Source organism: Chiloscyllium plagiosum, chromosome 5, assembly GCF_004010195.1.
Source record: "Chiloscyllium plagiosum isolate BGI_BamShark_2017 chromosome 5, ASM401019v2, whole genome shotgun sequence".
Lineage (NCBI taxonomy): Eukaryota > Metazoa > Chordata > Chondrichthyes > Orectolobiformes > Hemiscylliidae > Chiloscyllium > Chiloscyllium plagiosum.
This window is the reverse complement of record NC_057714.1, coordinates 57,437,333-57,461,331: the sequence shown is the minus strand read 5'-3', so window position 1 is coordinate 57,461,331 and position 23,999 is coordinate 57,437,333. Positions and strand designations below refer to the sequence as shown.

General features: G+C 38.1%; 1 protein-coding gene across 1 annotated transcript in view; it reads left to right on the top strand.

The window, feature by feature from the left end:
* Nucleotides 1–23,999, top strand: part of ezh2 (enhancer of zeste 2 polycomb repressive complex 2 subunit) — a 53,551-nt gene that overhangs the window by 28,992 nt on the left and 560 nt on the right. Inside the window, exons 8-18 of the mRNA XM_043691006.1 lie at nucleotides 472–563; nucleotides 4,579–4,819; nucleotides 5,379–5,545; nucleotides 7,145–7,239; nucleotides 9,819–9,859; nucleotides 9,980–10,105; nucleotides 15,860–16,038; nucleotides 18,122–18,217; nucleotides 22,075–22,156; nucleotides 22,251–22,331; nucleotides 23,296–23,380. Coding sequence (XP_043546941.1) covers nucleotides 472–563; nucleotides 4,579–4,819; nucleotides 5,379–5,545; nucleotides 7,145–7,239; nucleotides 9,819–9,859; nucleotides 9,980–10,105; nucleotides 15,860–16,038; nucleotides 18,122–18,217; nucleotides 22,075–22,156; nucleotides 22,251–22,331; nucleotides 23,296–23,380 — 1,285 coding nt within the window. The remainder of the gene's footprint in view (nucleotides 1–471; nucleotides 564–4,578; nucleotides 4,820–5,378; nucleotides 5,546–7,144; nucleotides 7,240–9,818; nucleotides 9,860–9,979; nucleotides 10,106–15,859; nucleotides 16,039–18,121; nucleotides 18,218–22,074; nucleotides 22,157–22,250; nucleotides 22,332–23,295; nucleotides 23,381–23,999) is intronic.

Below are 23,999 nucleotides of genomic sequence, written 5' to 3'. Positions count from 1 at the left end.
GGGCATTCTTGTCCTGTTAAGTGCCTGATGAAAGATTTTAGCCAATTGTCTTTTCAACAATATTTAAATTAATTCCATTTACTCATTTTAATTTACCCCTATTTGAGCTGTTCTGAAGTTCATTGTCCTCTGCCTAAAAATGTATCCCCTGTCTTTGAAGCTTCGTTCATTCTGGTCAATTTGGTGGGTAGCAGAAAGTAATTAAGTAATTGGTTGTTGAGATTTGCGCTCTGATAAAAGGGACTTGTCTGCTAACAGTTGTAAATTGTGATGAAGTTGCATATGAATGGAAATTTAACCTGATTTTGCTTCATTCAGATTAGTCTTTCAGATCTGAACTTTTCATATAATACAGGCAGAAGTTTGTTATTCATGTCATTATTTTGTTGGAAAATGTTGATTACTTGGTTAAATCTGGTAATTTTAAGACTTCTCAAGAAATTCATGGTGCTAAATTTTGTTTTGATGCAGCTTTTCATGCAACACCTAATACATACAAACGCAAAACTCCTGAGACCAGAGCGGAGACTGAACAGTGTGGGCCAGATTGCTGTTTATTTCTGGTAAGATATTTTTCCAACTCTTTAGCATTGTAGGTGAACTCTGAAATCTCCATGTACGTGCTAATTTTAGGGTTTTATTTGGGTAGTGAATTGACTGAGGTTTGTAATTTAGAACATTTTTCTGTTCTCTGAACTGTTTATCATAACACTGTTCCTTATGCGCCAGTATCTTAGAATCATAGAGAAGTACAGCATGGAAACAGACCCTTCGGTCCAACTCGTCCATGCTGACCAGATATCCCGAGCCAATCTAGCCCCATCTGCCAGCACACGGCCCATCTTCCTCCAAACCCTTCCTATTCATATACCCGTCCAGATGCCTTTTTAAATGTTGCAATTGTACCAGCCTCCACCACTTCCTCTGGCAGCCCATTCCATACAGGCACCACCATCTGCGTGAAAAGGTTGCCCCGAGGTCTCTTTTATATCTTTCCCCTCTCACCCTAAACCTATGCTCTCTAGTTCTGGACCCCAGGGAAAAGACCTTGTCTATTTACCCTATCCATGCCCCTCATGATTTTATAGACCTCTATAAGGTCAACCCTCAGCCTTCAATGCTCCAGGGAAAATAGCCCTAGCATGTTCAACCTCTCCCTATAGCTCAAATCCTCCAATCTCGTCAACATCCTTGTAAATCTTTTCTGAACCCTTTCATGTTTCACAACATCCTTCCAATAGGAAGGAGAGCAGAATTGCACGCAGTATATTTCAAAAGTTGCCCAACTAATATCCTGTACAGCCGCAACATGACCTTCCAATTCCTGTACTCCATACTCTGACCAATAAAGGAAAGCATACCAAACGCTACCTTCACTATCCTATCTACCTGTGAATCCACTTTCAAGGAGATATGAACATGCACTCCGAGGTCAATTTGCTCTGCAGCACTCCCTAAGACCTTACTATCAAGTGTATAAGTCCTGCTAAGATTTGCTTTCCCAAAATGCAGCACCTCCCATTTATCTAAATTAACTCCATCTCCCATTTCTCAACCCATTGGTTCATCTGATAAAGATCCTGTTGTAATTTGAGATAAACTTCTTTGCTGTCCACTACACCTCCAATTTTGGTGTCATCTCCAAAAATACTAACTACACCTCATGCTCACATCCAAATGATTCATATAAATGATGAAAAGTAGTGGACCCAGCACCGATCCTTGTGGCACTCCTCTGCTCACAGGCCTCCAATCTGGAAAACAACCCTCTACCACCAACCTCTGTCTTCTACCTTTTGAGCCAGTTCTGTTTTCTAGTTTTCCCTATATTCCATGAGATCCAACCTTGCTAACCAGTCTCCCTGTTCGAACGCCTTACTGAAGTTCATATAGATCATATCTACTGCTCTGCCCTCATCAATACTCTTGGTTACTTTTTCAAAAAACTCAATCAAGTTTGTGAGACATGATTTCCCATGCACAAAGCCATGTTGACTAATCAGTCCTTGCCTTTCTAAATACATGTATTCTATCTCTCAGCATTCATTCCAACAACTTGCCGACCACAAATGTCAGACTAACTGGTCTATAATTCCCTGGCTTGTCCTTACCATCTTTCTTAAACAGTGGCACCATGTTAGCCAACCTCCAGTCTTCCGGCACCTCAACTGTGACTATCAATGATACAAATATCTCAGCAAGAGGCCCAGCAATCACTTCCCTAGCTTCTCACAGAGTTCTAGACTACAGTTGATCAGATCCTGGGGGATTTATCCACTTTTATGCATTTCAAGACATACACCACTTCCTCTGTAATATGGACACTTATCAAGATTTCACCATCTATTTCCCTACATTCTGTATCTTCCATGTCCTTTTCCACAGTAAACACTGATGCAAAATACTCATTTAGTACTTTTCCCCCATATCCTGTGGCTCCACATAAAGGCCGCCTTGCTGATCTTTGAGGGGCCCTATTCTCTCCAATGTTACCCTTTTGTCCTTAATGTATTTGTAAAAATCCTTTGGATTCTCCTTAACTCAATTTGCCAAAGCTATCCCATGTGCCCTTTTTGCCCTCCTGATTTCTCTCTCAAGTATACTCCTACTGCCCTTATACAGTGGAACCTTGATTATCCGAAAATTGGATTGTCTGAAGAAGATCTCTAGGTCCCGATAGAAACATTACATCAAAGACGTGTTTCTAACAGTGATCGTGTCTTTTGTTTACAGTGATTAAATAGGCACTGTCTTCAAATGACTGACCTCCCGCCCTCTCTCTCCCCACACTTTCCCTGGTGTTCTACAGAGGAGTATACCCTAAACCCACACTTTGCCCTTCCTCAGATAATCTGACCAACATTGTCCTGTACAGGCCAGAGGTGGAACCTGTCAAAAAGTTGCGTAAAAAGTGTGTGTGTGGGCGCGCGCGCTGTTTGGAGACTTACCCCACAAAGGCAGCTGCAGCAGCAGTCTTATTGTTGGTGTCCAGTCCGGCTGCCCCGGACTGGACAGGAGACTGGACACGAGCCCCAGAGGAAAGGCATTTAATCGATTTAACCGGATATTCGAGGTTTCCCTGTACTCTGCTAAGGATTCACTCCATCTATCCTGTCTATACCTGACTTATGCTTCCTCCTTTTTTCTTAACCAAACCCTGTTTCTTTAGTCATCCAGCATTCTCTATATTTACCAGTCTTGCCTTTTGACCTAACAGGAATATACTGTCTCTGTACTCTCATTATCTCATTTCTGAAGGCTTCCCATTTTCCAGCTGTACCTTTTACCTGCGAACATCTGCCCCCAATCAGGTTTTGGAAGTTCTTTCTCCAGCTTAGAACTCAACTTTTAGATCTGGTCTATCTTTTTCCATCATTATTTTAAAACTTATAGAATTATGGTTGCTTGCACCAAAGTGATTCCCCCACTGGCACTTCAGTCACCTTATTTCCCAAGAGTAGGTCAATTTTTTGCACCTTCTCTCCTAGGTACATCCACATACTGAATCAGAAAAGTTTCTTGTGCATGGTTAACAAACTCCTCTCCATCTACGGTGAGAGGGGCAAGACATAAAAGAGACCTAAGGGCAACTTTTTCAAGCAGAGGGTGGTACGTATTTGGAATGAGCTGCCAGAGGAAGTGGTGGAGGCTGGTACAATTGCAACATTTTAAAAGGCATTTGGATGGGTATATGATAGGAAGGGCTTGGAGGGCGATGGGCCAGGTGCTGGCAGGTGGGACTAGATTGGGTTGGGATATCTGGTCAGCATGGACGAGTTGGACCGAAGGGTCTGTTTCCATGCTGTACTTCTCTATGACTCTAAACCCTTAACACTATGGCAGTCCAGTTTATGTTTGGAAAGTTAAAATCTCCTACCACACTGTTTTTGGTTATGCTCCTTTGAGTGTCAGGGTGTGTTCTCATAAGAGATCATATCTGTATTAATGATTGCCACAAACCTCTGTCTCTTATATTTCTTCTGTTTTTGTGTTGGTCTCATTGTCTGCCCATTGATCTCCCTGTCAATCCTGGCCCCTCCACTGCCCCTCGCCATCCCAATGCTCCCGTGCCTGCTTCTGTCTCTTGAAGTCTGGTGCACTTCTGGTAGTCCAGTTTACAAGCTATCTTTTCAGCATTATATCCTTTAATGTTCACTCATTTAAAAAGTTCTTGCTGGAGGACTGGCTGTATGTTATTTTGTAGTGTTGTGGTATTAATTGAATGTCTTTTTTTTCAAATCAACTTCAGAAGTTGTAACTTTACTAAGGTGATTAAATAGATCTCTAATAGGTACTCTAGAGGGTTAATTTCAATGCTCCCTTCCTAGACCCAGTTTTTAACCAAGCCACTGCACCCACCACGCCATATCTTGATGTCTTAATTGAAGATACAACTTGCAGGATGAAGGTTTGAGAGCAATCTCCATTCCTGTTTTTTGAGTTTCCATTTGTGAATGGCCATTGGATTTTTTTTTCATGGCCAAGACATCATATCATCAGTGCAGTATCATGTTAAAACTGGGCATCCTCAAATTGATGCAACAACTTAACTGTGTTCTGTGTTATGTTTGTTTTCAGGATGGAGCTAAGGATTTTGCAGTGGCCTTAACAGCTGAACGAATTAAAACACCACCTAAACGTCCAGGTGGCCGTCGCAGAGGACGTCACCCAAATAGCACAAGCCGACCAAGTACACCAACAATAAACCAATCTGAGTCTAAAGATACAGACAGTGACAGGGAGGCTGGGACAGATACTGGAGGTGAAATAAATGACAAAGATGAGGAGGATAAAAAGGATGACACCACAAGTTCTTCTGGTGCGCAAAATTGATTTTGATTGACCTTTTTATATTTAAAAAGAATGAAGAAACAGAAATTATTCCTTGCTTGTAAAGGAACAATATGAAGTGTGTGCTCCCAACTCGAAAGATAGTCTTCACAGCCCACACATGAGCAGATGGCCTCCATGTTACAAAGCTGTTACAGGACCTTCTTTGCCAGGGTGCCTGAAGATGTTAATTTGGGTTATTAACCTTTTTTACAAAATTAAGTTTCTCTTATTTCTCTTTCTTAATATTTGAATCCCATAAGTTATCAGTTGAACATGGAATCATAAAATCTCTACAGCACGAGGCCGTTAGGTCCATCAACTCCACACCGACCCTTCGTGTTGTACTCCGAACCCCCACCCCGGTTCTGTAAACCTGCATTTCCCATGGCCAACTGGAGGAAACCAGAGGAAATCCACTCAGGCGCAGATAACCATTGGCAGCATGGACAATGACTATTGCGTAACTTTTAAAACATCTTTCTCTCATCTGATTCATTAAATTTTCTTTCTGAAACCTTTAATGTAAAAACTGTTGTTTCATTCAGAGGCAAATTCCAGATGTCAAACCCCTGTTAAGATGAAGCTGACATCTGATCTTTCTGATGTGGAGTGGAGCGGAGCTGAGGCCTCACTGTTCAGAGTTCTACATGGCACTTACTACAATAACTTTTGTGCCATAGCCAAGTTATTGGGAACCAAAACATGTGGACAGGTAAAAAAATCAATTTGTTTGAAAGTCAGTCAAACTAGACATTTTGTTTTGCTACCTTTCGTCATGTACAGGATCCCAAAAGGTTAGTAAAGCCCTTTAAATAGGTAACATAAAATATTTTTTAAAAAAGGTTTTATCCAAGGAGTATGGTTCACTGTCCTTATTCTCCAATTTTGTTTACTTATTGAATTACAGAATTTTTATGTGCACTTGCACTAATTGGAGTTTTCTAAATTTAGGAGCATAGGACATTGGAACAGGTGGTGTTGACCCTGTTCCACCATTCGATTAGATGACAGCTGATCTGCGGCTTAACTCCGTATACCTGTCTTTGGCTCATCTCCTTTAATACCTTTGAACAAAAATGAGCTATCTCAGATTTAAAATTAACAATTGATCCAATATCATTGGTGGAAGACTGTTCCAAACATCTGCCACCCTAATGTATAGAAGGTGCTTCCTAACATTTTGCCTGAATGGTCTGATCCTAATTTTTAAAACATTCACCCTGGTTCTAAAGTCCTCAACCAGTGGAAATATCTAATCTTTCTCTTCCCTGTATTTTCCTGTTTAAATTTGAAAATAGATTTGGTTTTTTAAAAGCAAAATCCATTTGATTTGGAGTTTCATACGTGTAGGCTGTACCTGTGGGGATCCATAAAAAAAATTTAACAAGTTAATCTAACCGTCCCAATCAAAACAATTACTGGACAAGATTGAACTTTTTGTCACCTTTAATAATTTCAAGAATGAGTGCAAATTAAAATAAACTGACCGGCAAAGTCACAGTTAGTACAAATTATGAATTATATAGGAATAAAAGATGCAACAGTGTGTCATGGAAATAGACACTTCATTCCACCTGTGTGGTGCCAGTTTCAGCCATACAGTTCTTTCAAACTGCATTTCAGTCATGTTCCTTTGAGAACTTCGGCCGAGCTGCCTATATAACACTTGCTGGCAAACAGGGTTCTGTCCATCCAATCTTCCATACAATCTTCCATACAATAGTGTCCTTCTTTCCAGAATTTTCTCAACTTTCAGCTTCTCTTCTTCATTGTTTGAATATCCTGTTTGTACTGCTTCAAGTTCATGTAGAACAATGTTTATTATTTACAATTTATAATTGTTTCCTTTAAAGGCGCACAAATTCTTCAAATTCCTTTTTAAAACTTTTTTTTTTAAATATTCAAAATTTAAAGTTAAAGCAAATATTTATGCTATTCCTGTTTGAGTCAAAGGTTCTCCTTCCTATATTCTTACACCAGGGGTAATGTTGCAACCGAGTGTGAAAAATGTAGGTTCAATCAATGTCGCAACTCTCCGAAAAGGAAATGAATCCAAAACTCAGCATGAAATGCAAATAAAATTTCAAAACTAAGAAGGAAAGGATTCCAGAATATTGATAATTTAGAGTTATTGTGAGTGCTATTGTAAGCCAATCAAAGTTGATTTTGATTTAATATTTCCTAAAGTAATAAGTTGAACTGTAAAACTAGTCCAGGTGCTTGTGGGTTTAGATTTCTTAGGAATCAAGTACTGATCCATTTATTACACCATCAAATGTTTAAAGGCTGGTTGTTGTCTTGTCTTGTCTAGGTCTATGAGTTTGCAGTAAAGGAATCTAATATCATGGCTCGTGTCCCTGCGGAGGATGCTGATACACCACCTAGAAAAAAGAAGAGAAAGCATAGGTAAGTATGTTCTTAGTTCAGTATTCTTGACACCCGAGTGCACTGGGACCTGGCTGTTCCAATGCTAATTCTTACCAAATCCCTGCTTTATCTTTGCAGCACTTTGTCTGTGTGTCACATGCAATTAAGACCATCCATGAAACATGAGAATTTTAAAATATGTCTCAATGCGTAGTTCATAAAATCAAATACAAAGTAATTTAATCTGACCTTAGAAACATCAGCTTTAAAATAAATAATTCCTCTAACTGTTTTTGATGCAACAGATCCAGAAAGACCAGCTTAATATTCTTTATTGGGATCCACACATTCTGTTTTCATTTGATGTTACCAAAGCTGGGCCAACTGAATTGAAATGTAAAATCTGACCGCAAGTGAAAACTGCTGATAACCACCCATCAGTGGTGCTCACTCTTGATTTGCTTTTATTTTTACAATTTCATGTAGTCAAGTGTAAAAGGCGTATTGGTGACGATGGTGTTCAAAATCAAGAACCTCCACTGTTTTTGAAAAGAAATTACATTTTTATATAGAAGAAAGAAAAGTAAAAATACTGTGTTTGAGTTATGTTTGAGCATTCTCCCAATTAACAATCTCTGGCTTCCATCCTGTTGCTGCTCTTGATTAGTGATACTCTTTCCCTCCAGCTGCTCACCATGTTGTTCAATCTGATTCACTCCACTATTTAGATTTGGTTCATGCAAGTGCTTTATCTCTTTCTTGCATCCTTCCCAGTTTCTGTTTTCTACTCATCTGTTACTCAATTAACATTGGCATACTCATTTTGAGCATGGTCAGGACAATACAGTAGCTTCCACTTGCTGAATGCTGCTGCTGAAAGCCTCCATCAGCCCACAGTCTCCACCTGGAAAGACCACTCTGCCTTTCCTCTGCTCCTCCTCTAAATTATTGGAATCTTTACTAAACAATCTTAAGGATTTCTGATGACAATGTCTCAAATTTGAATGCTGCTGTCCCCTGATGGGATTGCATGTTTTTGGAGTAGTTCCCAACTGTGCACCAGCATTCAAAATCAGTAGCAACAGGAAATGAGATAAGTGGTGGTAACTCAAGAGTGCTGCTGGTTCATTTCCAGATGTGTGCAAAAGGCTGATAAGTGCTGACTGTTCCTGTCAAGGGCAGATGTTTGGCATGTGTGCAGGTATCTGCTACCTCAGCAGTGGGCCGTTGCACAGAAAATTGAAGTGATGTGTGATTATCCACAGATTAATCTCACTGGAAAGCTTCAAAGCAACTGCTGCAAACTCGCAGCAAAAGGCAATGCAAATAAATTGTCATTCCCACTGTTTCCTTTTTATAGCTGGGATCATTTGCAAGATTCAAGCGCAGGAGGTGACCGTAATCCTTATAACCCTACACTGGCTGAGGAAGACTTGGTTCTCAAACCCATTAAACGTTGAGTATTGGCCAACCTTTAAACAGGACCTGTTGTCACAGACGGTGAGTCAAATGTGACACAGTGCTCCTTGTTTTATAACTTCATGGTTTAGCCCATCAGACAGAGAGAGGCCTAACTGCAAGGGTTTCTCTTTGATTGTAAACTGACATCTCAATAAGCTACATCAAAACAGTTGGTTTGTCCTTTAGCTACAATTATTCTCTTCTTTTAGCATTTTGGAACTATAATTGTTTATTTCTGTTATGTGATTGCTGTTGCATCTATTATTTGCAGTGAGTTGATTGTTATCAATGTTCATCAAAACATTTGGTGAATGTAAAATCAAAGAAACGCTTAATATTTCTATATTATTCTGTATAGACTTGTGTGGCTCAATAGGAAGCTCTAGTTTTTTGAGGAGGAAGGTTGTGGTTTTAAACTCTACTTCACAGATTTGTGTATATATCTAGGCTGACACCCCACTGCTGTATTAAGGGAGTGCTGCCCTGTTGCAGCTTTCTTTCAAATGAATCATTAAACTCAGGCCCCCTCTTGCGGACTTAAACGATCCTCTGACAATATTGAAAAGAAGAGCAGCGGCTCTTTGCTGGCTAATATCCACCTCTCAAAACAAAACGTAAAACAAATTATCTGGTCATTTTATCTTTTATTTAAAGTGGGGATTTTGGTATTTGCAAATTGCCACCTTTCTGACTTTGTAAGTGATTATACTTTAAAAGAGCTTAATTGGCTATTAAACAATTTGGTAGTGAAAGGTGCAATATAAGTGTGAACTTTTTCTTTCTTTCTCATTTGCTTTACAGTCTATATAAATGCTTATTTTTATTCCCTTTCTCTACTGTTTGGTAGTTGTATTATAATATATTTTGAATTTGTTTCCTTAATCTGTAAAATGCAAAAGTACTGTATTTCTTTTCAGCTGATCATTGTGTGCTTCTAGAATAAGAATGGAAGTGTTTTGTCATTTGTTTTGAGTAACTGTAGTTCTTGTAGAAAATGGCTTCATTTAGTAGCAAACATTGGAAATTTAATACTTACTATCACTTAGCCAACTTGGTAGCAGTTTGGAAAGAAACAAGATAGATAATATTGTGGGCATTATTTACTATTATGTATTATACTCTTTTAGCCATCTAAAGATCAATTCTATTTGTTTCAGGTTGTGGGCTGCACACTGTAGAAAAATACAATTGAAAAAAGGTTAGTAATCTAAATTTAAATCTTAATATTGCAAAGCATCCTCTGTTCTGTAACTAAATGGAGCAATCTGTATTTTCGTTTTGATAGATTACTGTCTCCTTTGTTTGTTGTTCTTCCTAGATGGTTCATCCAATCATGTTTACAACTACCAACCCTGTGACCACCCACGACAGCCTTGTGACAGTTCCTGCCCTTGTGTCATGGCTCAAAACTTCTGTGAAAAATTCTGTCAATGTAGCTCTGAATGTAAGTATAACATATAGACAATAATTTTGTGGGTTTTGCCAAGTCCCTCCAGCCAGTGTGCACATGGCTAGCAATGACCATAATATGTTATGACTATTAGCAACTTACATGGCCTTTTTTCAATTTAGTTTTGCACTGCATGGCAATTTTTGATGCTGGGATATAATCCCTGAAAATATCAACAAAGTGATATTAACATTTCTTAAAAAAAACTTAAGGATGCACTAACTATTGAAACACTGAAATAAAATTTGTAATGCAGTATTTGTATTGAATTCTTCACTGCAGGAGGCACTGATCTGACCTGGCTGCTTCCCTATCTGTATTTATTGTGGAGACTAGAGATCTTTTCATAGGAGAATACATTTTAGATCATTGACAAAAGCAGGAGTTTGATGCTAACTGCTCGATAAACTAAGACTTCTGTTGACTTCCAGTGTGCTTTGTTGCCAAGTACTTGGTTGTGTAGCTTGTGGAAAATTGAGCTGGTACAGCTGATCTGGTGCTAGATCTTGTCAATGATGGGTTTTTGTGAGGGGGTTAGCAGCCATGTTATTGGACATGTTCAGCATATTCTAATCTATCTCCTTCAACATGTTTGACCAATGGAATATTTGGCAGACCAGGTTTGGGTTGTTAGAATTTTTTTGTTTTGGTCAGGGAAGGGATGGACTGAAACTCTTGGGCAGGTAGTCTTCATTTAAAGTTGCCTTCTTATGTATTTATAACTTGTTGCCCTGTCTTTTTTACATTTTGCAGTGTCTTTTTTTTCTAATTAAATGTCATTTATATGCTTTATTGATGTCCATCATGAAAAATCAACAGCACTGCACTGTCTCCATCCCACACAGACTTTCCCTTTTGTTCTGCCTCCCTCCTGCTTTTGCACCTGACCTTATTCTTCCAAACTGGCTTCACTTAGGCACCATCTTGCAAGTCAATGTGCATTTCATCTTGTATAATGGGAAAATACAAGAAAGGTAAGAAATCAAAGCGCAAGTAGGCTTTACAGCACCTTAAACCTGATTGGACATGCAAAATATGATCACTGCTGAAATTCTCCTTCCCTGTCCTGTCCTCATTTCCTTGGAGGTCAATATCTATTGATCTTAACTTAAATATATTCGATGATGAATATGCCATGTAGGTAGAGGATTCCAGACTTGGAATCTGCTAAGGGAAAAGGCTTTCACATTTCAGATCTAAATCATTAACCTTAACCTGAAGTGGTACTGTCCAACCAGAGGTTGCTGAGACATTGCTTGTTTGCATTCTGGGAGTGGACTTGGCAGTCAGCATGGGTATGAATGGTATCATGGAATAACCTGCTGTTAAGGTACGGTTAGCCTCAAACATTACATTACTGTTTCCATCCCTCCTTCCTCCTGTAATTAAAATAAAAGAGAGGCAAGGTTCAGAGGAGAGGAGACAGAATATCGTGAGAGGATGGTTGGCAGCGAGAGTTCCAGCGGGTAAAGGAGAGAAACTGTTATTGGTGAGTAACAGAAGTTTTCAGAAATTGTTATTGGAGCAGAGAGTAATTGCTTCTCATTTCCATCTTAAATTGGTTTATTCCTTTTGTTCCCTTTATTCTAAGACTCTGCTGTCTGGTCCTAGACTCCCCCATGAGGAGAAATGCCCTCTCAGCATTTAGCCTGTCAAATCCCTCTGTTTCGATGAGATCATATCTTATGCTTCTAAATTCCAATGAATGGAGTCCCAATCTGTTTAGTCTTTGCTCAATAGACAATCTCTCCATACTGGAGATCATCTTCATGAACCTTCTCTGAACTATCTCCAATGAAATAATCTTGCTCCTTAAATAAGGGGACCAAAACTGCTCCATACTCCAGATATAATCTCACCATTACCACGTATATTTGAATTAAGACTTCCCTACTCTTGTGCTCTGGCTCCCTTGAAATAGTGATTAAATTCCGTTAACCCTCCTGATTGCCCTGTATGCTAGCTTTCCATGTTTTGTCCACAAGTACTCCCAGGTCCCTTTGTATTGCAGCTTTCTGCAGTTTTTGTCCACTTAAATCTATTTGTTCTCCCTTCCAAAATGAACAACTTGACATTTTCCCACATTTTTGCATATTTACTTAACCTATCAATAAATCTTCGTATAATGTATGTTTGTATCCCTTTTACAGTCTGCCTTTCCAAAAATTTTTCTGTCATCTGCAATTTTGACTGCGGTATATCTGTCGTCTTCCTGTAAACCATTAATATATATTATAAATAACTGTGGTCACAGAACTGATCGCTATGGGGCCCCCCACTGTTTGCAGGTTCATAACCTGAAAAAGAAACCCTTAATTTGCACTTGCTGTTTCCTGCCAATTCTGTATGCATGCCAGTTTGCTATCTTCAACACTCATATATCTTACCTAATGACTTAAACTATGGTGAGATACCTTGTCCTGTATGGTGTCAAGCTTCATGATGGTTTGCCATTGACCGTAGACCATATAGACACCTTAATACCTTTCCTAGTTTCTCAGTTGCAACCCAATCCATAGGAACAGGTCCAGTGTCTATAGGATCCCAGATGATGACTATAAATGCATCCACACTTTCTGTGGCTACTTCTTTAAGTTCTTTGGGATGTAGGATGTCAGGCTGTGAAGATTATTTCAGCCTTTGATCCCATCAGTTTTCCCAACACTGTTCCCTTTCTACCCCTGATTCCCTTCAATTCTTTCCTCTCCAAATCCTGCGTTCTCCACCGTTTTTGTTGTATTAATTTGTGGTCTGTCCTTACAAAGTCTGTATTTAATTACTCTGCCATTTCTTTGTTCTATTTTATAACTTGCCCTGTTTCTGATTGTGTAATGAACCTGCACTTGTCTTCACTTTTTTTCTCCTTGCTTAACTATAGAAGCTTTTTACTGTTGCTTTACGGTTCTGGCAAGCTTAATCTTCTAATCTGCTTTCCTCCCTTTTTAATCAGTCCCATTGTCCGTGTCAGCATGCTATCCCCAGCACGATAGAAGATTAAACCATAAGAGCCTTATGAGGTACCTTGTTGAGCATCTTCTGGAAGTCCATATATAACACATCTAATGGTTTCCTTTTATCCACTCTGAGATTTCCTTGCAAATCTCTAATAAATTAGTCAGACACCATTTCCCCTTCATTAAGCCATGATGACTGTTTGGTGAGATTGATTTTTTTTTTCCTAACTTCTTTAATAACCTATTCCAACAATAGGTGTTAGACTATTTGGCCTACAGTTATTTGGCTTTTAACTTGCTCCCCTTTTGAATAGAGGTGTTACATTGACAATTCTTTGATATTACAGAATCCAAGAGTTTTTGGAAATTACCACCAATATACCCACTGTCTCTGCTACTTTTAGGATTCCAGGATGGAAGCCATGAGGATCAGGGGATTTGCTGGTCTTTAGCCCTGCTAGTTTGTCTATTATTACTTCTCTAGTGATCATGATGGCACTTAATTCCTCCACCATAATGACTGATACAAATATGAGTTTCACTCCTCTGCCATTTCCTTGTTCCTCCATAACTGTTTCCCCAGACTCCTTTTCTAAGGGAGCATATGTCCACTTTGACTTCCATTTTTTACATATTTAAAGAAGCTCTTATTGTTAGTTTTCATATATGGGCTACTTTGCCATTATAGTTGAGTTTCTCCCATCAGTTAGCTCTGTTGACTGGCTCGTTTGCAATGCAGAGTGATGCCAATAACATGGTTTCAATTTCCACACTAGCTGATGTTACCATGGAGGATTGCCCTTCTCAACCTCTCTCCTTGCCTGAGGTGTGCTGACTCTCACCTTAAACCACTACCAGTCATCTCTGAGAAAACAACTCTATGGTTTGGTAAACCATTGTGGACTTTCTTTTTGTTCTTTGCTGGATTCTGAATTTATCCTAGTCTTTAGGGCCGTCACAGGTTTTTTTTTTTGCCTCCTTTTTATATGTCTGTTTTTTTCACCTCCATTCTCTTAACTTCCTTAGTTAGCCATGGTTGAATCATTTGCTTTCTCAGATTCTTTCCTCCTGACTGGATTGTATTTTTTCTGAGTCATGAATTGTCTCCTTAAATGTCTACCAATGATTGCTTAGTGTTTGTCCTACTAAATCCATCTGCCCAGTCCACTTTAGCTAATTTTGTTTTCATTTTATTGTGCTTTTTTCCAATGCAGGATTTCTTTCACTCAAATTGAATATTAAATTCATCATCTTATGAGCAATAGTTTGTAGGAGATCTTTTACTCATTACCACATCCAGGATAACTTAATCCCTACTTGACTCCATGACTCGTTCTAGGAAATGAATTTCTTGTAGCTACACTTTCCAACTTTATTATCTTGATCAATATGAAGATTAAAGTTACCCATAATTATTGCTTTAATCTTTTTAACCTGCTCCTATTTATTGATTTATACACTGCTCCTACCAGTTTTGAAATCTGCAAACTCTCCAATGGTAAATATTGGAATTTTGAACCTCTAATTGACTATTGTAATTAAGCCAATGTTTTATTTACAATAGCAACATGCATTTACACGGTGCCTTTTAATGTAGTAGAGTTGTAGACACTTCACAGAAGATATATCAGGTTACAGAAGGATTTGGATGGACAAATTGTGAAAAACCGATGAAGTGATTAAAATAAATATGCAAGAGTTAAGAATTGTAGAAAAGCTTAAATTGACAGATTTTGGAGAAGAATCCTAAGGAAAAGCAGGAGTAGACAATTTTGTCCTTCAACCTGCTCACCATTAAAATAATGGCTGATCTGATTGTGGCCATTGCTTTGCCTGCCCCTCATAACTCTTAGCAGTCAAAAATTTGTCTAATGTCTTGAATAGAGTCAATGATGCAACCTCCATGCTCTCTGTACATTCCTATTATATTTTGATTTTGCTAAATTTTCTCAACATCTTGCTGTTAATTTCTGCCTTGCTGATAAAGAATTGCTCATCGGAGTAATAAATCAAGTATATTTCTCAATTATTACAAGTGGATCAGGAGCATTTTCTGTAGCGTGGCAATCATCTTATTGGAAAGGGAAATCAAGTAAAAGTCTGTCTAATTTGGAATCTAGTGGGATTCAATGAAATGTTGTTTTCAGCTTGCTTAGCATTTGTTTGCACCTTACTGGTGATAATGAGTCTCCAGTAATTCCATTACTCTGGACAATGGCATTTTCATACCAATTGTAATCCATTTGAATAATTTATAAACTGGCAATGCAAATGGTACTGCAGTGGACAGAATCATTGCTAATATTTTAGAATTATGAAAATGAATCTGATTACTAATTGGTAAAATGTTGACTTAAATTCCAAACCATCTGAGAGAAATTTGTGTTCAGTGAATAAGTAATAATTTAGAATAAAAAGGCAAAAGGACAACAATGTTTTTTCACTTGCAGGAATCTGTTGCGGTTATATGCTGTAGGTGATGGATCATACATGCATACTTACCATTTATATACCTGTTTCAATTTCATTTGTTGGTTGTTTCTCTCAAATTGTAGTGCTGTGAATATTGATGGCATTAAAGTTAACTTGAAGGCAACTCTTTCGTGCAACCTGGCTAGTGTATGATTTGGATTCAAGGTTAATTCTTAAAGTGAAATTAAGTAACTGATCTTTTATTTAGCCATTTGATTACCAGGTATGATGAAATAGTGAACCTGTTAAGATGAGAGAGCGTCCAAAATGTAAGCTTTAGTAACTACAACAATATTTTATTAAGCAAAATTTCCTCCATTAGGTCAGAACCGATTCCCTGGATGTCGTTGCAAGGCCCAGTGTAATACCAAGCAGTGTCCTTGTTATCTTGCCGTGCGTGAGTGTGATCCTGACTTGTGCCAAACCTGTGGAGCTGCTGATCACTGGGATAGTAAGAATGTGTCCTGCAAGAACTGCAGCATCCAAAGAGGATCCAAAAAGGTAATAATTGACAGTTTCTGTTGTTCATAGTGTTAAAGCCATAATACCCTGTTCAGATTTATAATGTAGGCATTCTTGCATCGATGTAATGTATTTCCATGTTGACCCTGGACACTCACTCCCCCTATCACCATGACAAATAAATCTTTGGCTAGTATTTTCAAACTATCTAATCAAGCTTTGATGTGTCGAGTACAGAAACATCACAATAATAGCCATAAATTAGCAGTTGGAAAGGAATGAGGAGCTTAGTGAAATTATGATCATGAGGGAAGCAATACTGAGCTAATTAATAGGGTTGCAGGTTGACAAGTGTCCAAGTCCTGGTGGGCCTCGTCCTAGGATTCTAAAGAAATAGTTAATCAAGTTCATGTATTACTGCTAATTTTCCATAATTTGCTGTATTCTGGAAATAGTCCATCAGTCTGGAAAGTAACAAATATACCTCTGTTATTCAGAATGGGGTGGCAATAGCAAGAAGCTGTAGACCAGTTAGTTTGAGGTGTGTCCTGGAGAAGCTATTAAGAGGTTTTAGGACCAAATGGCTGCCTAGTGCTCCTTTTTGTTTTCTAAGTTAAATTTGTATGTGATTATGGATCAGTTATCCCAAATTAAATCTGAGCAGTGCTGACTGTCAAAATGGAGCTAAAACTCAGTCCCCGCATTAAGGAATGAAACTAAAGCTAGTGAGTTATTGTTAATTAAGCTTGCCGTTCCTGTGATTAACTCTACATAAGACTTCTCCCTACTGCACATTAACACCACCTCATGGGAGTTAGAAGAAAGGACAAATTGTCATTTGATTATAATGTAATTCTCATCTGTTTTCTAAAAATGTGTCCAGAAGTCCAGGATGTGTACTTCTACATGGTAACAAACTGATGAAGGACTCTATTTCTGGATGTGTTGTGATTGATTTGATTATGCATACGTATTCAAAACATCAGCATGAAGAATTATGTTTTTCTGCTTTGAGAAACTTCTACACATATCCTCCATTGATAAATACTGTTGGCCCATTTTGTTCTACTTGAGTATCACGTTTTTATGGGCATGGAACTTGCTGCTTAGCTTAGTGAAGTTTACTCACTACTTCCGTCACTAAATTGTCACTTTGATTGCAGAATTTCAAAAGATGTTGATAAAGCAGATTTATCACAAAAGGGTGTTGTATTTGGAGATTATAAGGAGTACTTGTACAAATTTTTTATTTTTAGTTTTCATTTTACCCCAACTATCTTTTTATTTGGGGATGGTTTTTATTTATTGACTAGTTTCTTTCTGCCTTTTGGTAGAATGCATTTTGTTTGAACTTTTGATTATCTTTTTAAAATGTTCTCTACATTCTTCCCACTAATTTCTTTTCTACTTCTGTTTTCATTCCATGTCACACTTTGTTTCTTATGCCAGTTCATTATTGTATTCTTGTCCTAAGTAATTTTTTCAATTGCTCGGTTTTTTATTACCTTTTGATCATTGCACAGATTTTTTTTAATCTTATTTGTTCTGGTTCATTTCCATTACTGGATCCAACACTGATTCTTACCTTTGAATTAGAAAGGAATCCTGAATGTGGTGCTAAAAACTCTCCCTTTAGCTTTTTTTATTTGGAAACTATTACAGTTTGCAATTTTTAAAAATTCATTTTATAGATTTTCTTTTTTTTTCTTCAACTTCCCTTCCAATATTAGCAGTCTGTAGAATACTACTTTTAGTATGATTTCCTCCCCCACTCGCCCCAAACCATTCTTTGTTGATCCATTGGGATTCTGTCTCTATCTTAAATCCTTCTTTTCACTGCAATAGTTATCTAAGAATACAGCTAATAACCCTTTTTTTCTTTATTAGACTATTGAATTATATCTTTCATTACTTATTTGTGAAACCTATACTTTATGTAGCCATATTACAATTATTTTCCATCTCTAGCTCTCAATGATGAATTAATGTCCACAATGCCCCTCTTAATTGTGAATATTCTGAGCACTGCACTGTGGGCAGTTTTATCTGTTTTATTAATCGTTTCATTTGCATTATAAGTCATTTTATAGCTTATTAAAAGTTTTTTGTTTTTGTCTGATAGCATTTACTGCTTGCACCATCTGATGTGGCTGGATGGGGCATTTTCATCAAAGAACCGGTGCAGAAAAATGAGTTCATCTCTGAATATTGTGGAGAGGTATGTTGAAACGTCACATATTCCTTTTAGGGTTAAGTATCAGAATTTGTTGCCTAGTAACAATTTGAGTACTGAATGGCATGGCATTTTCAAGTAATTGCACATTCTCAGTCACTTATAAAACTGGCTGAACTAGGTTTATTTGTGCAGATTCATAGCATGTTTGACCTATTTTTGTACAACCATCTTAGTGAAAAATGTGTGGCAGCTGCCATCATTAAAATGCTACAGATCTCAGAATTGCAAAGCTTGCAAGGGCAACATAGTGGCTTAGATTAGCACTGCTGCCTTAATGCCAGGCACCTGGGTTCAATTCCAGGCTCTGGCGACTGTCTGTGTGGAGTTTGCACATTCTCCCAGTGTCTGCGTGGGTTTTCTCTAGGTGTTCAGTTTTCTTCCCACAGTCTAAAGATGTTCGGGGTTAGGTAGATTGAGCATACTAAATTGCCCATGATGTCCACGGATGTGTAGGTTAGGTGGATTAACCATGGGAAATGCAGGGTTACAGGGATAGGACAGGGATTTGAGTGTAGGTGAGATACTGTTCAGAGCCGGTGTGGATGTGTTGGGCCAAATGGCCTGTTTCTGCACTGTAGGGTTCTATGATTCTATTCTATAATTTGCTACATATATTAAAAAGTAACTTTTTATGTTGTGTTTTAACTAATTGTTTTGATGAAGTGGCGATCTTTAATTGGGGAAGCAGTTTAAAGGGACTGTTAAATTTGACTGAAGCAAGCTGTCTACATCACCTTTTTTGGAGTAGTATTAAGTAAAATAACCACTTGTTTTTACAAATCATGCTGTTGACTGATATTCACTTGAAATTGGATTGCTTGATTGCTGCACAATGTTCATAATTGACAATACATCTGAAGATTCATTTTCAGTAAGTGGGATTGTATTTCAGCCTCATTTCCAAAGCTGAAACAAATACATATGGAAACTACTTTGTTTTCTTGTATGCTCGCTTCAGGTTGGTTTCTGGATTAATGAATAGAACTACCACAGAATTAAGTTGGTACATTAATATTTGGTTTAAATAAATAAGGTACCTTTTAAGATGATTAAAGGGAATTGGAGCTGTCTATTTCAAAACAGCAGAACCTGCTGTTTAAAATAAAAGATGAATACAGCAAATATCATTTTGTATGGAAAAGAAGTGGATATCTGGAACTCCCCAATAGGAGGTGGTTGTTACCTCAATTAAAATCGGCACTATACCATTATGATGTATCCAAGCACAAATTCAACATTGCTTGATTTTATATTCATTGACTCTCCTAAATAAATCCCCTTAATGATTTTATATCTTTTAATTTCAGTCTGCAATGCCACTTCTCAGTCCTACAAGTCTGATTTCTGTTCCTTGTTCGAATAACTGATCAGCATATTTTGCAGTTTCTCTGCACGGATTTGCACCAGTTCATTCTGTTAACATTTATATGGTGCCTTTAACATAATAAAACATTGAATTGTTTCACAGGCGTATTATAAAACAAATGACAGTAAGCCACTTGACAACATGAGGCCAGGTGACCAAGAGTGGATCTGAAGGATTGCCTTAAAGAGATCATGTTTTGGAGATGTCTAGCAAGCATACTTTCCTAGGCAAGAAGGTGCAGTTACACTGGTGAAGTAATTTAAACTGGGTGTACTTGGGCCAGAATTGGAGTGTCACAAATATCTGGGAATGTTGTGGGGCTAGAGGAGAAGATTACAGAGGGAGGGAAGGGCTATGGAACTGGAAGAACATCAGAGAGTGCAAAGAGTGAAGCTGTGTCGGGATTTGAAAACCAGATTAGGAATTTTCAAAAGCAAGAAATTGCTTAAATGAGAACCAATATATATCAGTGATCGTTTTAATGAGACTTTGGGTATGGACCACAAGATTTTGGTTGGCTCTAGTTTGTAAAGGATTGAATGTAGGGAACCAGCCAGACGTGAACTGGAATAGCTGAATTTGAGGTTAACAAATGTATGGATAAGGGTTTCACAGTAGGTGAGCAAAGTCATAACTGAGATGGAAACAAGCAGTCCAGGTCATGGCACATATGTGGTTGAAAGGTCATCTTGTGATAATGAGGTTTCAAATAGTGGTTTAATCCCTATACTGATGCGAGGGAGAGGGATGTGATCAGTCGTAAGGGAACGTTGTTTGAAACAGGAAAATAATGGGTTTCAACAGTCCAAATATTTAATTGGAGAAAATTTGTCTTAGGTACAGATACAGTATGCAGTTTGATAAATTTCCCTACAGTGGTAGGGTTGAGAAATAGGGAGAGACAAGGGTCCTTTAAAATCGATGTGGCTGTCTCTGTGGAACTGTAGGAGATTGGTAAGATACCAAATGAGTGCTTCATGTCAGTGTTTACTGTGGAGAAGGACATGGGAGTTAGGGAACTTGGGGAAATAAATAGTGACCTTTTGAAAAGAGCTCATATCGTAGAAGAGGTGCTGGAGGTCTTAAAATGCTAAATGGTAGTTAAGTTCCCAGGATCCGATCAGGTATTTCCCAGAACTTTGTGGGGAAGGGATTGCTGGGCCCTCTGTTGAAGTATTTGTTTCATCAAAGGCCATAAGTAAGGTGCTGGACAACTGGAGGTTAGCTAATGTGGCGCCATTATTTGAGAGGCTGCAAGAAAAAGCCAGGGCACTATAGAATGGTGAGCCTTATGTCAATAGTGTTTTAAGTTCTTGGAGGGGAAGGGACAGGATTTGTATGCATTTGGAAAGGCAAGAACTGATTAGGATAATCAACATGATTTTGTGTGAGACATCATGTCTCACTAACGTGATTGAGTCTTTTGAAGAGGTGACCAAGAACATAGATGAAGTGGAGCAGTAAACATTTGACATGGTTTCGCATCGTCGGCTGATTTGAGGTTAGATCACATGGGATCCAGGGAAAGCTAGTCAGGAAATTGGCTTTAAGAGGGTGGTGATGAAGGGATGCTTTTTAGACTGGTGTCCTATCAAGGCCCACTGCTTTTTGTCATTTTTTAAATTGATTTGGGTATGAAAATAGGAAGTATGATTGATAAGTTTACAGATGACACCAAAGTTAGTGGCGTAGTGAACAGTAAAGATTATGTGAGTACAGTGGGACTTTGATCAGATGAGCCAATTGACGGAGGAATGGCAAATGGAGTTTAATTTGGATGAATGTGAGGTGTCATATTTTAATAAGACAAACTAGGGTAGAACTTAGGCAGTTAATGGTAGAGCCTGAGGAAGTGTTGCCAAACAGAGACCTAGAGGTGCAGGTGCATATTTCCTTGAAAGTGGCTTCACAAGTAGACATGATGTGGAACAATGTGGACAAATGTTTTAATTTGTCATGACATTGAGTTGGGATGTTATGTTGTGGCTGTTTTTTTTAAAAGTGTTGGTAAGATGTTAATGTTCTGTATTGAGTTCTTTGCACTTTAGTCACATACTTGAACTATCCTCTAATGATTAGATTACCTCGTGTGGAAACAGGCCTTTCGGCCCAACTAGTCCACACGACCCGCTGAAGCGCAGCCCACCCATACATTTACCCCTTCACCTAACACTACGGGCAATTTAGAATAGCCAATTCACCTGACCTGCACATCTTTGGACTGTGGGAGGAAACCCATGCAGACACTGGGAGAATGTGCAAACTCCACACAGTCAGTCCTCTGAGGTGGGAAATGAACCCGGGTCTCTGGCGCTGTGAGGCAGCAGTGCTAACCACTATGTCACCGTGCCACCTTGAAGAAAGTCACTGCAATTCCCTCGGAATTAATCACAGTTTTGTGAATGTCACAGATGTCAATGCAGTTATTTTCTAATATGTAGGTGATGCAATAATTAATCCAAATGCTTTTCAGATTATATCTCAGGATGAAGCTGATCGCCGTGGCAAAGTTTATGACAAATATATGTGCAGCTTCCTTTTCAACCTGAACAATGGTATAAACATTCCCAAATTAAATGATCTGAATAAATAAAAGTATTCAGAATTATGATAATTTCAAAGTCACTGTTTGTAATATTTCTTTTTCAGACTTTGTTGTTGATGCAACACGCAAGGGTAACAAAATACGATTTGCAAACCATTCTGTCAATCCTAACTGTTATGCCAAAGGTGAATATCATTTTGCTTTTATAAGTGTATCAAAAGTGACACACAAGCTTTTGTGGTTGTATTGTAACTATAAAAACAAAACACATGCCCCCTCCTTAGTGTCTGAGTACAAGGGTTATGTCTGTTAGAAACACAAATTGAACATTGGCTGACTGTAGTATCCATGAATAAAATTGGAGTAAAATGGATTTTAAATGATGTAAAGAAGAGAATGACTTTTTGTCTTAAATAGTAACCACTTTGTAGCCAAAGTAGTAATTTTGAAATGTAGTAATTGTGAAAATTGGTATGTTTCCTAAAGCAAGCATCCATCAATAGGACTGAAATAATGATTAGGTTTTTTTTTGAGGAACTTAGAAGTAGTGTTGTTCCCATGCACCTGCTGCTTTTGTCATTTATTGTAATGGAGTTTGACTGGTGAAGTAACAACATAGAACTGCTTGTGTTCGATAAACCGGGTTAAGCGATCCAACAACCAACAGATCAGATCAAAGTTGATTCAGTGGATGTATCTATGGCAGACTGTTTTCTTAAACTAGTCTGTAGTTACCTCTACACACCTTTTTGTGTAAGCCCACAGATATTTGGAAGGATGGCTTGAGGGTTATTTGGACTTCTATTGTCCAAGCTACGTATTCCTTTTGTCATTTTTGTACAATAGAGTAGCTTGCAAGGCCATTTCATAGGGCATTTAATAGTCAATCATATTGAAGTAGTTTTGTGGATTGAGTGATGTATATTGGCCAGGGCACTCCACTGTAGCTCCTCTTTAACTCTTGGGAGGGAATTGAAATCTTTTACCAAAAGATGGCATCCTCAATAGTGTGAAGACTGTCATCCTTTTTGTTTTGAGCCCTGAGGTTGGATTTGAATCTGAAACTTGGTGACTCAGACCAGCTGAGTCATGGTTGGCACTAATCTAGAATTTATCCAAATATGTTTCATATTTTTACCTTTATTTTAGTAATGATGGTGAATGGAGACCATAGAATTGGTATCTTTGCCAAAAGAGCAATCCAGACTGGAGAAGAATTATTCTTTGACTACAGGTATGAACTTTCTTATTTTGCAGTACAAATGTTTGGGAGAACAGGATTTGTTTCATGTTTTTGACAAAATGTTCTGATTGTATTCATATCTTAGAGCATTGCTAGAGTCATAAGATCAAATGATGAATGCGCAGTATTAAAGCAAAATAATTTTGAAATTGGTTCATCTGTGTAAATTTAGTTTTTCCAATATTTCAGATGCAGTGATCCCCAAGTCACTGATAAGTAGGAATAAATCTTAGTCAACAGAAATTCTTCAAGAAAAATCCTGTTTTGAGGGTTGTGATACTGTCACTCATTACTACCAGCTTCACTTTTTTAAAGAGCTGGTGACCTGAATAATTCAAACATTAAGTTGCATATCAAAATGGTTCAGTGTAAACTATCTGGTCAAGTTAAGCATTGTCCTGGAAGGTTATGGAAGTGTCAATAGTGGCAGAAATATAGAACATTGGAACTGTTCTTCATTAAACTTCTGTCAAAACTGTATACTTGTAGTTGTGTATATTGTAATTTTGACAATATACATCTGGATTGTTAGATAATGCAAATGAAGGAAGCCAGAGGTGTTACTGTGCGGTTATGCTTATTGTATAACATAAGAAATAAGAGCAGGTTC